Below are 15,832 nucleotides of genomic sequence, written 5' to 3' on the forward strand. Positions count from 1 at the left end.
CTACCCTGCATATCTCTCTGACCGGGACCCTTAACACGCTGCCACTACCCTGCATATCTCTCTGACCGGGACCCTTAACACGTTGCCACTACCCTGCATATCTCTCTGACCGGGACCCTTAACACGTTGCCACTACCCTGCATATCTCTCTGACCGGGACCCTTAACACGTTGCCACTACCCTGCATATCTCTCTGACCGGGACCCTTAACACGTTGCCACTACCCTGCATATCTCTCTGACCGGGACCCTTAACACGTTGCCACTACCCTGCATATCCCTCTGACCGGGACCCTTAACACGTTGCCACTACCCTGCATATCTCTCTGACCGGGACCCTTAACACGTTGCCACTACCCTGCATATCTCTCTGACCGGGACCCTTAACACGTTGCCACTACCCTGCATATCTCTCTGACCGGGACCCTTAACACGTTGCCACTACCCTGCATATCTCTCTGACCGGGACCCTTAACACGTTGCCACTACCCTGCATATCTCTCTGACCGGGACCCTTAACACGTTGCCACTACCCTGCATATCTCTCTGACCGGGACCCTTAACACGTTGCCACTACCCTGCATATCTCTCTGACCAGGACCCTTAACACGTTGCCACTACCCTGCATATCTCTCTGACCAGGACCCTTAACACGTTGCCACTACCCTGCATATCTCTCTGACCGGGACCCTTAACACGTTGCCACTACCCTGCATATCTCTCTGACCGGGACCCTTAACACGTTGCCACTACCCTGCATATCTCTCTGACCGGGACCCTTAACACCCGCATATCTCTGCTTAACACTGCCACCCTGCATATCTCTCTGACCGGGACCCTTAACACGTTGCCACTACCCTGCATATCTCTCTGACCGGGACCCTTAACACGTTGCCACTACCCTGCATATCTCTCTGACCGGGACCCTTAACACGTTGCCACTACCCTGCATATCTCTCTGACCAGGACCCTTAACACGTTGCCACTACCCTGCATATCTCTCTGACCAGGGGACCCTTAACACTTAACACGTTGCCACTACCCTGCATATCTCTCTGACCGGGACCCTTAACACGTTGCCACTACCCTGCATATCTCTCTGACCGGGACCCTTAACACGTTGCCACTACCCTGCATATCTCTGATCAGGACCCTTAACACGTTGCCACTACCCTGCATATCTCTCTGATCAGGACCCTTAACACGTTGCCACTACCCTGCATATCTCTCTGACCGGGACCCTTAACACGTTGCCACTACCCTGCATATCTCTCTGACCAGAACCCTTAACACGTTGCCACTACCCTGCATATCTCTCTGACCGGGACCCTTAACACGTTGCCACTACCCTGCATATCTCTGATCAGGACCCTTAACACGTTGCCACTACCCTGCATATCTCTCTGATCAGGACCCTTAACACGTTGCCACTACCCTGCATATCTCTCTGACCGGGACCCTTAACACGTTGCCACTACCCTGCATATCTCTCTGACCGGGACCCTTAACACGTTGCCACTACCCTGCATATCTCTCTGACCGGGACCCTTAACACGCTGCCACTACCCTGCATATCTCTCTGACCGGGACCCTTAACACGTTGCCACTACCCTGCATATCTCTCTGACCGGGACCCTTAACACATTGCCACTACCCTGCATATCTCTCTGACCGGGACCCTTAACACGTTGCCACTACCCTGCATATCTCTCTGACCAGGACCCTTAACACGTTGCCACTACCCTGCATATCTCTCTGACCAGAACCCTTAACACGTTGCCACTACCCTGCATATCTCTCTGACCGGGACCCTTAACACGTTGCCACTACCCTGCATATCTCTCTGACCGGAACCCTTAACACGTTGCCACTACCCTGCATATCTCTCTGACCGGGACCCTTAACACGTTGCCACTACCCTGCATATCTCTCTGACCAGGACCCTTAACACGTTGCCACTACCCTGCATATCTCTCTGACCAGAACCCTTAACACGTTGCCACTACCCTGCATATCTCTCTGACCGGGACCCTTAACACGTTGCCACTACCCTGCATATCTCTCTGACCGGGACCCTTAACACGTTGCCACTACCCTGCATATCTCTCTGACCGGGACCCTTAACACGTTGCCACTACCCTGCATATCTCTCTGATCAGGACCCTTAACACGTTGCCACTACCCTGCATATCTCTCTGATCAGGACCCTTAACACGTTGCCACTACCCTGCATATCTCTCTGACCGGGACCCTTAACACGTTGCCACTACCCTGCATATCTCTCTGACCGGGACCCTTAACACGTTGCCACTACCCTGCATATCTCTCTGACCGGGACCCTTAACACGTTGCCACTACCCTGCATATCTCTCTGACCGGAACCCTTAACACGTTGCCACTACCCTGCATATCTCTCTGACCGGGACCCTTAACACGTTGCCACTACCCTGCATATCTCTCTGACCGGGACCCTTAACACGTTGCCACTACCCTGCGGATCTCTCTGACCAGGACCCTGTTGACATCAGATCCCTGACAGCTCAGCATCACAACTTACAGTTAGTTACCCTTCAGGTCCTGTTGTCATCAGATCCCTGACAGCTCAGCATCAAGATGAGAGAGCCAGGGAGAACCTTAGAGAACATCTCCTGATGAAATCATTGGCCACTCTAACCGATGGATCACGAGTCACTTTATTAACCCCACTTTAATAATGATGTTTACAGCTCTTGCACTACTCATCCCAGATGTATATACTGTATTTTATACCTTCCAGTTCCAGCTGACAGAACCTTCCAGTTCCAGCAGACAGAACCTTCCAGGTACAGCTGACAGAACCTTCCATTTACAGCTGTCCCCTGACCCTCACTTCTTCTTCTCTCCTCACAAACACATGAGCCTTTGAACAGGGTCTTTGAGGCAGGCTCGGTTTATGTCAGGGATACAGTCAGGGATACGGCTGGGTAGCAGTGGGTACAGGTTGGGTACAGGACAGAGAGAGGCTGGGTAGCAGTGTGTACAGGCTGGAAACAGGACAGAGAGAGGCTGGGTAGCAGTGTGTACAGGCTGGAAACAGGACAGAGAGAGGCTGGGTAGCAGTGGGTAGAGGCTGGGTACAGGACAGAGAGAGACTGGGTAGCAGTGGGTACAGGCTGGGTACAGGACAGAGAGAGACTGAGTAGCAGTGGGTACAGGCTGGGTACAGGACAGAGAGAGGCTGGGTAGCAGTGGGTACAGGCTGGGTACAGGACAGAGAGAGACTGGGTAGCAGTGGGTACAGGTTGGGTACAGGACAGAGAGGGGCTGGGTAGCAGTGGGTACAGTCTGGGTACAGGACAGAGAGAGACTGGGTAGCAGTGGGTACAGGTTGGGTAGAGGACAGAGAGGGGCTGGGTAGCAGTGGGTACAGGTTGGGTACAGGACAGAGAGAGGCTGGGTAGCAGTGGGTACATTCTGGGTACAGGACAGAGAGAGGCTGGGTAGCAGTGGGTACAGTCTGGGTACAGGACAGAGAGAGACTGGGTAGCAGTGGGTACAGGTTGGGTACAGGACAGAGAGAGGCTGGGTAGCAGTGGGTACAGTCTGGGTACAGGACAGAGAGAGACTGAGTAGCAGTGGGTACAGGCTGGGTACAGGACAGAGAGAGACTGAGTAGCAGTGGGTACAGGCTGGGTACAGGACAGAGAGAGACTGGGTAGCAGTGGGTACAGGCTGGGTACAGGACAGAGAGGGGCTGGGTAGCAGTGGGTACAGTCTGGGTACAGGACAGAGAGAGGCTGGGTAGCAGTGGGTACAGTCTGGGTACAGGACAGAGAGAGACTGGGTAGCAGTGGGTACAGGTTGGGTACAGGACAGAGAGAGGCTGGGTAGCAGTGGGTACAGTCTGGGTACAGGACAGAGAGAGACTGGGAAGCAGTGGGTACAGGCTGGGTACAGGACAGAGAGAGACTGGGTAGCAGTGGGTACAGGCTGGGTACAGGACAGAGAGAGACTGGGAAGCAGTGGGTACAGGCTGGGTACAGGACAGAGAGAGACTGGGTAGCAGTGGGTACAGGCTGGGTACAGGACAGAGAGAGACTGGGAAGCAGTGGGTACAGGCTGGGTACAGGACAGAGAGAGACTGGGTAGCAGTGGGTACAGGCTGGGTACAGGACAGAGAGAGACTGAGTAGCAGTGGGTACAGGCTGGGTACAGGACAGAGAGAGACTGGGTAGCAGTGGGTACAGGCTGGGTACAGGACAGAGAGAGACTGGGTAGCAGTGGCTGATCTCATCATACTACTGACTGGGGGACATATGGCTGATCTCATCATACTACTAACTGGGGGACATATGGTTGATCTCATCATACTACTGACTGGGGGACATATGGCTGATCTCATCATACTACTGACTGAGGGACATATGGCTGATCTCATCATACTACTGACTGGGGGACATATGGCTGATCTCCATCATACTACTGACTGGGGGACATATGGCTGATCTCATCATACTACTGACTGAGGGACATATGGCTGATCTCATCATACTACTGACTGAGGGACATATGGCTGATCTCATCATACTGAGGGACATATGGCTGATCTCATCATACTACTGACTGAGGGACATATGGCTGATCTCATCATACTGGGGGACATATGGCTGATCTCATCATACTACTGACTGGGGGACATATGGCTGATCTCATCATACTACTGACTGAGGGACATATGGCTGATCTCATCATACTACTGACTGAGGGACATATGGCTGATCTCATCATACTACTGACTGAGGGACATATGGCTGATCTCATCATACTACTGACTGGGGGACAAATGGCTGATCTCCATCATACTACTGACTGGGGGACATATGGCTGATCTCATCATACTACTGACTGAGGGACATATGGCTGATCTCATCATACTACTGACTGAGGGACATATGGCTGATCTCATCATACTACTGACTGGGGGACATATGGCTGATCTCATCATACTACTGACTGAGGGACATATGGCTGATCTCATCATACTACTGACTGGGGGACATATGGCTGATCTCATCATACTACTGACTGGGGGACATATGGCTGATCTCATCATACTACTGACTGAGGGACATATGGCTGATCTCATCATACTACTGACTGAGGGACATATGGCTGATCTCATCATACTACTGACTGAGGGACATATGGCTGATCTCATCATACTACTGACTGAGGGACATATGGCTGATCTCATCATACTACTGACTGGGGGACATATGGCTGATCTCATCATACTACTGACTGGGGGACATATGGCTGATCTCATCATACTACTGACTGAGGGACATATGGCTGATCTCATCATACTACTGACTGGGGGACATATGGCTGATCTCATCATACTACTGACTGAGGGACATATGGCTGATCTCATCATACTACTGACTGGGGGACATATGGCTGATCTCATCATACTACTGACTGAGGGACATATGGCTGATCTCCATATCATACTACTGACTGAGGGACATATGGCTGATCTCCATATCATACTACTGACTGAGGGACATATGGCTGATCTCAGCATACTACTGACTGAGGGACATATGGCTGATCTCCATCATACTACTGACTGGGGGACATATGGCTGATCTCATCATACTACTGACTGGGGGACATATGGCTGATCTCATCATACTACTGACTGAGGGACATATGGTTGATCTCATCATACTACTGACTGGGGGACATATGGCTGATCTCATCATACTACTGACTGGGGGACATATGGCTGATCTCATCATACTACTGACTGGGGGACATATGGCTGATCTCATCATACTACTGACTGAGGGACATATGGCTGATCTCATCATACTACTGACTGAGGGACATATGGCTGATCTCATCATACTGAGGGACATATGGCTGATCTCATCATACTACTGACTGAGGGACATATGGCTGATCTCCATATCATACTACTGACTGGGGGACATATGGCTGATCTCATCATACTACTGACTGAGGGACATATGGCTGATCTCATCATACTACTGACTGGGGGACAAATGGCTGATCTCATCATACTACTGACTGAGGGACATATGGCTGATCTCATCATACTACTGACTGAGGGACATATGGCTGATCTCATCATACTACTGACTGGGGGACAAATGGCTGATCTCATCATACTACTGACTGAGGGACATATGGCTGATCTCATCATACTACTGACTGGGGACATATGGCTGATCTCCATATCATACTACTGACTGGGGATATATGGCTGATCTCCATATCATACTACTGACTGAGGGACATATGGCTGATCTCCATATCATACTACTGACTGAGGGACATATGGCTGATCTCATCATACTACTGACTGAGGGACATATGGCTGATCTCATCATACTGGGGGACATATGGCTGATCTCCATATCATACTACTGACTGGGGACATATGGCTGATCTCATCATACTGGGGGACATATGGCTGATCTCCATATCATACTACTGACTGGGGGACATATGGCTGATCTCATCATACTACTGACTGGGGACATATGGCTGATCTCCATATCATACTACTGACTGAGGGACATATGGCTGATCTCATCATACTACTGACTGGGGGACATATGGCTGATCTCATTATACTACTGACTGGGGGACATATGACTGATCTCCATATCATACTACTGACTGGGGGACATATGGCTGATCTCATCATACTACTGACTGAGGGACATATGGCTGATCTCCATATCATACTACTGACTGGGGACATATGGCTGATCTCATTATACTACTGACTGGGGGACATATGGCTTATCTCATCATACTACTGACTGGGGGACATATGGCTGATCTCATCATACTACTGACTGGGGGACATATGGCTTATCTCATCATACTACTGACTGGGGGACATATGGCTGATCTCATCATACTACTGACTGGGGACATATGGCTGATCTCCATATCATACTACTGACTGAGGGACATATGGCTGATCTCCATATCATACTACTGACTGGGGGACATATGGCTGATCTCATCATACTACTGACTGGGGGACATATGGCTGATCTCATCATACTACTGACTGGGGGACATATGGCTGATCTCATCATACTACTGACTGAGGAACATATGGCTGATCTCATCATACTACTGACTGAGGGACAAGTGGCTGATCTCATTATACTACTGACTGGGGGACATATGGCTGATCTCATCATACTACTGACTGGGGGACATATGGCTGATCTCATCATACTACTGACTGGGGGACATATGGCTGATCTCCATCATAATACTGACTGGGGGACATATGGCTGATCTCATCATACTACTGACTGGGGGACATATGGTTGATCTCATCATACTACTGACTGGGGGACATATGGCTGATCTCATCATACTACTGACTGAGGGACATATGGCTGATCTCATCATACTACTGACTGGGGGACATATGGCTGATCTCCATATCATACTACTGACTGGGGGACATATGGCTGATCTCCATATCATACTACTGACTGAGGGACATATGGCTGATCTCCATATCATACTACTGACTGGGGGACATATGGCTGATCTCATCATACTAGTAACTGAGGGACATATGGCTGATCTCATCATACTGGGGGACATATGGCTGATCTCATCATACTACTGACTGGGGGATATATGGCTGATCTCATCATACTACTGACTGAGGGACATATGGCTGATCTCATCATACTACTGACTGAGGGACATATGGCTGATCTCATCATACTACTGACTGGGGGACATATGGCTTATCTCCATCATAATACTGACTGGGGGACATATGGCTGATCTCATCATACTACTGACTGGGGGACATATGGCTTATCTCCATCATAATACTGACTGGGGGACATATGGCTGATCTCATCATACTACTGACTGGGGGACATATGGCTGATCTCATCATACTACTGACTGGGGGACATATGGCTGATCTCCATATCATACTACTGACTGAGGGACATATGGCTGATCTCCATATCATACTACTGACTGGGGGACATATGGCTGATCTCATCATACTACTGACTGAGGGACATATGGCCGATCTCATCATACTGAGGGACATATGGCTGATCTCATCATACTGAGGGACATATGGCTGATCTCATCATACTACTGACTGAGGGACATATGGCTGATCTCATCATACTACTGACTGGGGGACATATGGCTGATCTCATCATACTACTGACTGAGGGACATATGGCTGATCTCATCATACTACTGACTGGGGGACATATGGCTGATCTCATCATACTACTGACTGGGGGACATATGGCTGATCTCCATCATACTACTGACTGAGGAACATATGGCTGATCTCATCATACTACTGAATGAGGGACATATGGCTGATCTCCATCATACTACTGACTGGGGGACATATGGCTGATCTCATCATACTACTGACTGGGGGACATACAGCTGATCTCATCATACTACTGACTGAGGGACATATGGCTGATCTCATCATACTACTGACTGAGGGACATATGGCTGATCTCATCATACTACTGACTGAGGGACATATGGCTGATCTCCATATCATACTACTGACTGGGGACATATGGCTGATCTCATTATACTACTGACTGGGGGACATATGGCTGATCTCATCATACTGGGGGACATATGGCTGATCTCATCATACTACTGACTGAGGGACATGTGGCTGATCTCATCATATTGGGGGACATATGGCTGATCTCCATATCATACTACTGACTGGGGGACATATGGCTGATCTCCATATCATACTACTGACTGGGGGACATATGGTTGATCTCATCATACTACTGACTGGGGGACATATGGCTGATCTCATCATACTACTGACTGGGGGACATATGGCTGATCTCATCATACTACTGACTGGGGGACATATGGCTGATCTCTGTATCATACTACTAACTGAGAGACATATGGCTGGTCTCATCATACTACTGACTGGGGACATATGGCTGGTCTCATCATACTACTGACTGGGGGACATATGGCTGATCTCATCATACTACTGACTGGGGGACATACAGCTGATCTCATCATACTACTGACTGAGGGACATATGGCTGATCTCATCATACTACTGACTGAGGGACATATGGCTGATCTCATCATACTACTGACTGAGGGACATATGGCTGATCTCCATATCATACTACTGACTGGGGACATATGGCTGATCTCATTATACTACTGACTGGGGGACATATGGCTGATCTCATCATACTGGGGGACATATGGCTGATCTCATCATACTACTGACTGAGGGACATGTGGCTGATCTCATCATATTGGGGGACATATGGCTGATCTCATCATACTACTGACTGAGGGACATACAGCTGATCTCATCATACTACTGACTGGGGGACATATGGCTGGTCTCATCATACTACTGACTGGGGGACATATGGCTGATCTCCATATCATACTACTGACTGAGGGACATATGGCTGATCTCATCATACTACTGACTGAGGGACATATGGCTGATCTCCATCATACTACTGACTGAGAGACATATGGCTGGTCTCATCATACTACTGACTGGGGACATATGGCTGGTCTCATCATACTACTGACTGGGGGACATATGGCTGATCTCATCATACTACTGACTGGGGGACATACAGCTGATCTCATCATACTACTGACTGAGGGACATATGGCTGATCTCATCATACTACTGACTGAGGGACATATGGCTGATCTCATCATACTACTGACTGAGGGACATATGGCTGATCTCCATATCATACTACTGACTGGGGACATATGGCTGATCTCATTATACTACTGACTGGGGGACATATGGCTTATCTCATCATACTACTGACTGGGGGACATATGGCTGATCTCATCATACTACTGACTGGGGGACATATGGCTTATCTCATCATACTACTGACTGGGGGACATATGGCTGATCTCATCATACTACTGACTGGGGACATATGGCTGATCTCCATATCATACTACTGACTGAGGGACATATGGCTGATCTCCATATCATACTACTGACTGGGGGACATATGGCTGATCTCATCATACTACTGACTGGGGGACATATGGCTGATCTCATCATACTACTGACTGGGGGACATATGGCTGATCTCATCATACTACTGACTGAGGAACATATGGCTGATCTCATCATACTACTGACTGAGGGACAAGTGGCTGATCTCATTATACTACTGACTGGGGGACATATGGCTGATCTCATCATACTACTGACTGGGGGACATATGGCTGATCTCATCATACTACTGACTGGGGGACATATGGCTGATCTCATCATACTACTGACTGGGGGACATATGGCTGATCTCCATCATAATACTGACTGGGGGACATATGGCTGATCTCATCATACTACTGACTGGGGGACATATGGTTGATCTCATCATACTACTGACTGGGGGACATATGGCTGATCTCATCATACTACTGACTGAGGGACATATGGCTGATCTCATCATACTACTGACTGGGGGACATATGGCTGATCTCCATATCATACTACTGACTGGGGGACATATGGCTGATCTCCATATCATACTACTGACTGAGGGACATATGGCTGATCTCCATATCATACTACTGACTGGGGGACATATGGCTGATCTCATCATACTAGTAACTGAGGGACATATGGCTGATCTCATCATACTGGGGGACATATGGCTGATCTCATCATACTACTGACTGGGGGATATATGGCTGATCTCATCATACTACTGACTGAGGGACATATGGCTGATCTCATCATACTACTGACTGAGGGACATATGGCTGATCTCATCATACTACTGACTGGGGGACATATGGCTTATCTCCATCATAATACTGACTGGGGGACATATGGCTGATCTCATCATACTACTGACTGGGGGACATATGGCTTATCTCCATCATAATACTGACTGGGGGACATATGGCTGATCTCATCATACTACTGACTGGGGGACATATGGCTGATCTCATCATACTACTGACTGGGGGACATATGGCTGATCTCATCATACTACTGACTGGGGGACATATGGCTGATCTCCATATCATACTACTGACTGAGGGACATATGGCTGATCTCCATATCATACTACTGACTGGGGGACATATGGCTGATCTCATCATACTACTGACTGAGGGACATATGGCTGATCTCATCATACTGAGGGACATATGGCTGATCTCATCATACTGAGGGACATATGGCTGATCTCATCATACTACTGAATGAGGAACATATGGCTGATCTCCATCATACTACTGACTGGGGGACATATGGCTGATCTCATCATACTACTGAATGAGGAACATATGGCTGATCTCCATCATACTACTGACTGGGGGACATATGGCTGATCTCATCATACTGGGGGACATATGGCTGATCTCATCATACTACTGACTGAGGGACATGTGGCTGATCTCATCATATTGGGGGACATATGGCTGATCTCATCATACTACTGACTGAGGGACATACAGCTGATCTCATCATACTACTGACTGGGGGACATATGGCTGGTCTCATCATACTACTGACTGGGGGACATATGGCTGATCTCCATATCATACTACTGACTGAGGGACATATGGCTGATCTCATCATACTACTGACTGAGGGACATATGGCTGATCTCCATCATACTACTGACTGAGAGACATATGGCTGGTCTCATCATACTACTGACTGGGGACATATGGCTGGTCTCATCATACTACTGACTGGGGGACATATGGCTGATCTCATCATACTACTGACTGAGGGACATATGGCTGATCTCATCATACTACTGACTGAGGAACATATGGCTGATCTCATCATACTACTGACTGTGGGACAAGTGGCTGATCTCATTATACTACTGACTGGGGACATATGGCTGATCTCATCATACTACTGACTGGGGACATATGGCTGATCTCATCATACTACTGACTGGGGACATATGGCTGGTCTCATCATACTACTGACTGGGGACATATGGCTGGTCTCATCATACTACTGACTGGGGACATATGGCTGGTCTCATCATACTACTGACTGGGGACATATGGCTGATCTCATCATACTACTGACTGGGGACATATGGCTGGTCTCATCATACTACTGACTGGGGGACATATGGCTTATCTCATCATACTACTGACTGGGGGACATACAGCTGATCTCATCATACTACTGACTGAGAGACATATGGCTGGTCTCATCATACTACTGACTGGGGACATATGGCTGGTCTCATCATACTACTGACTGGGGGACATATGGCTGATCTCATCATACTACTGACTGAGGGACATATGGCTGATCTCATCATACTACTGACTGAGGAACATATGGCTGATCTCATCATACTACTGACTGAGGGACAAGTGGCTGATCTCATTATACTACTGACTGGGGGACATATGGCTGATCTCATCATACTACTGACTGGGGGACATATGGCTGATCTCATCATACTACTGACTGGGGGACATATGGCTGATCTCATCATACTACTGACTGGGGGACATATGGCTGATCTCCATCATAATACTGACTGGGGGACATATGGCTGATCTCATCATACTACTGACTGGGGGACATATGGTTGATCTCATCATACTACTGACTGGGGGACATATGGCTGATCTCATCATACTACTGACTGAGGGACATATGGCTGATCTCATCATACTACTGACTGGGGGACATATGGCTGATCTCCATATCATACTACTGACTGAGGGACATATGGCTGATCTCCATATCATACTACTGACTGGGGGACATATGGCTGATCTCATCATACTACTAACTGAGGGACATATGGCTGGGTCATACTGGGGGACATATGGCTGATCTCATCATACTACTGACTGGGGGATATATGGCTGATCTCATCATACTACTGACTGAGGGACATATGGCTGATCTCATCATACTACTGACTGAGGGACATATGGCTGATCTCATCATACTACTGACTGGGGGACATATGGCTTATCTCCATCATAATACTGACTGGGGGACATATGGCTGATCTCATCATACTACTGACTGGGGGACATATGGCTTATCTCCATCATAATACTGACTGGGGGACATATGGCTGATCTCATCATACTACTGACTGGGGGACATATGGCTGATCTCATCATACTACTGACTGGGGGACATATGGCTGATCTCCATATCATACTACTGACTGAGGGACATATGGCTGATCTCCATATCATACTACTGACTGGGGGACATATGGCTGATCTCATCATACTACTGACTGGGGGACATATGGCTGATCTCATCATACTGGGGGACATATGGCTGATCTCATCATACTACTGACTGAGGGACATGTGGCTGATCTCATCATATTGGGGGACATATGGCTGATCTCATCATACTACTGACTGAGGGACATACAGCTGATCTCATCATACTACTGACTGGGGGACATATGGCTGGTCTCATCATACTACTGACTGGGGGACATATGGCTGATCTCCATATCATACTACTGACTGAGGGACATATGGCTGATCTCATCATACTACTGACTGAGGGACATATGGCTGATCTCCATCATACTACTGACTGAGAGACATATGGCTGGTCTCATCATACTACTGACTGGGGACATATGGCTGGTCTCATCATACTACTGACTGGGGGACATATGGCTGATCTCATCATACTACTGACTGGGGACATATGGCTGATCTCATCATACTACTGACTGGGGGACATATGGCTGATCTCATCATACTACTGACTGAGGGACAAGTGGCTGATCTCATTATACTACTGACTGGGGGACATATGGCTGATCTCATCATACTACTGACTGGGGACATATGGCTGATCTCATCATACTACTGACTGGGGACATATGGCTGGTCTCATCATACTACTGACTGGGGACATATGGCTGGTCTCATCATACTACTGACTGGGGACATATGGCATCTCATCATACTACTGACTGGGGACATATGGCTGATCTCATCATACTACTGACTGGGGACATATGGCTGGTCTCATCATACTACTGACTGGGGGACATATGGCTTATCTCATCATACTACTGACTGGGGGACATACAGCTGATCTCATCATACTACTGACTGAGAGACATATGGCTGGTCTCATCATACTACTGACTGGGGACATATGGCTGGTCTCATCATACTACTGACTGGGGGACATATGGCTGATCTCATCATACTACTGACTGAGGGACATATGGCTGATCTCATCATACTACTGACTGAGGAACATATGGCTGATCTCATCATACTACTGACTGAGGGACAAGTGGCTGATCTCATTATACTACTGACTGGGGGACATATGGCTGATCTCATCATACTACTGACTGGGGGACATATGGCTGATCTCATCATACTACTGACTGGGGGACATATGGCTGATCTCATCATACTACTGACTGGGGGACATATGGCTGATCTCCATCATAATACTGACTGGGGGACATATGGCTGATCTCATCATACTACTGACTGGGGGACATATGGTTGATCTCATCATACTACTGACTGGGGGACATATGGCTGATCTCATCATACTACTGACTGAGGGACATATGGCTGATCTCATCATACTACTGACTGGGGGACATATGGCTGATCTCCATATCATACTACTGACTGAGGGACATATGGCTGATCTCCATATCATACTACTGACTGGGGGACATATGGCTGATCTCATCATACTACTAACTGAGGGACATATGGCTGATCTCGTCATACTGGGGGACATATGGCTGATCTCATCATACTACTGACTGGGGGATATATGGCTGATCTCATCATACTACTGACTGAGGGACATATGGCTGATCTCATCATACTACTGACTGAGGGACATATGGCTGATCTCATCATACTACTGACTGGGGGACATATGGCTTATCTCATCATAATACTGACTGGGGGACATATGGCTGATCTCATCATACTACTGACTGGGGGACATATGGCTTATCTCCATCATAATACTGACTGGGGGACATATGGCTGATCTCATCATACTACTGACTGGGGACATATGGCTGATCTCATCATACTACTGACTGGGGGACATATGGCTGATCTCCATATCATACTACTGACTGAGGGACATATGGCTGATCTCCATATCATACTACTGACTGGGGGACATATGGCTGATCTCATCATACTACTGACTGGGGGACATATGGCTGATCTCATCATACTACTGACTGAGGGACATATGGCTGATCTCATCATACTGAGGGACATATGGCTGATCTCATCATACTGAGGGACATATGGCTGATCTCCATCATACTACTGACTGAGGAACATATGGCTGATCTCATCATACTACTGACTGAGGAACATATGGCTGATCTCATCATACTACTGACTGAGGAACATATGGCTGATCTCCATCATACTACTGACTGGGGGACATATGGCTGATCTCATCATACTGGGGGACATATGGCTGATCTCATCATACTACTGACTGAGGGACATGTGGCTGATCTCATCATATTGGGGGACATATGGCTGATCTCATCATACTACTGACTGAGGGACATACAGCTGATCTCATCATACTACTGACTGGGGGACATATGGCTGATCTCATCATACTACTGACTGAGGGACATATGGCTGATCTCCATCATACTACTGACTGAGAGACATATGGCTGGTCTCATCATACTACTGACTGGGGACATATGGCTGGTCTCATCATACTACTGACTGGGGGACATATGGCTGAT

At 47.9% G+C, this 15,832-nt stretch overlaps 1 protein-coding gene across 1 annotated transcript in view; it reads right to left on the reverse strand.

Annotated features, from left to right (window-relative positions):
* The window catches only part of LOC135552116 (solute carrier organic anion transporter family member 3A1-like), a 48,806-nt gene extending 45,962 nt beyond the window's left edge, over positions 1–2,844 (reverse strand). Inside the window, exon 1 of the mRNA XM_064983536.1 lies at positions 2,769–2,844. Coding sequence (XP_064839608.1) covers positions 2,769–2,844 — 76 coding nt within the window. The remainder of the gene's footprint in view (positions 1–2,768) is intronic.
* Positions 2,845–15,832: the final 12,988 nt, after the last annotated feature.

This window comes from Oncorhynchus masou, chromosome 2, assembly GCF_036934945.1.
Source record: "Oncorhynchus masou masou isolate Uvic2021 chromosome 2, UVic_Omas_1.1, whole genome shotgun sequence".
Classification (NCBI taxonomy): Eukaryota; Metazoa; Chordata; class Actinopteri; order Salmoniformes; family Salmonidae; genus Oncorhynchus; species Oncorhynchus masou.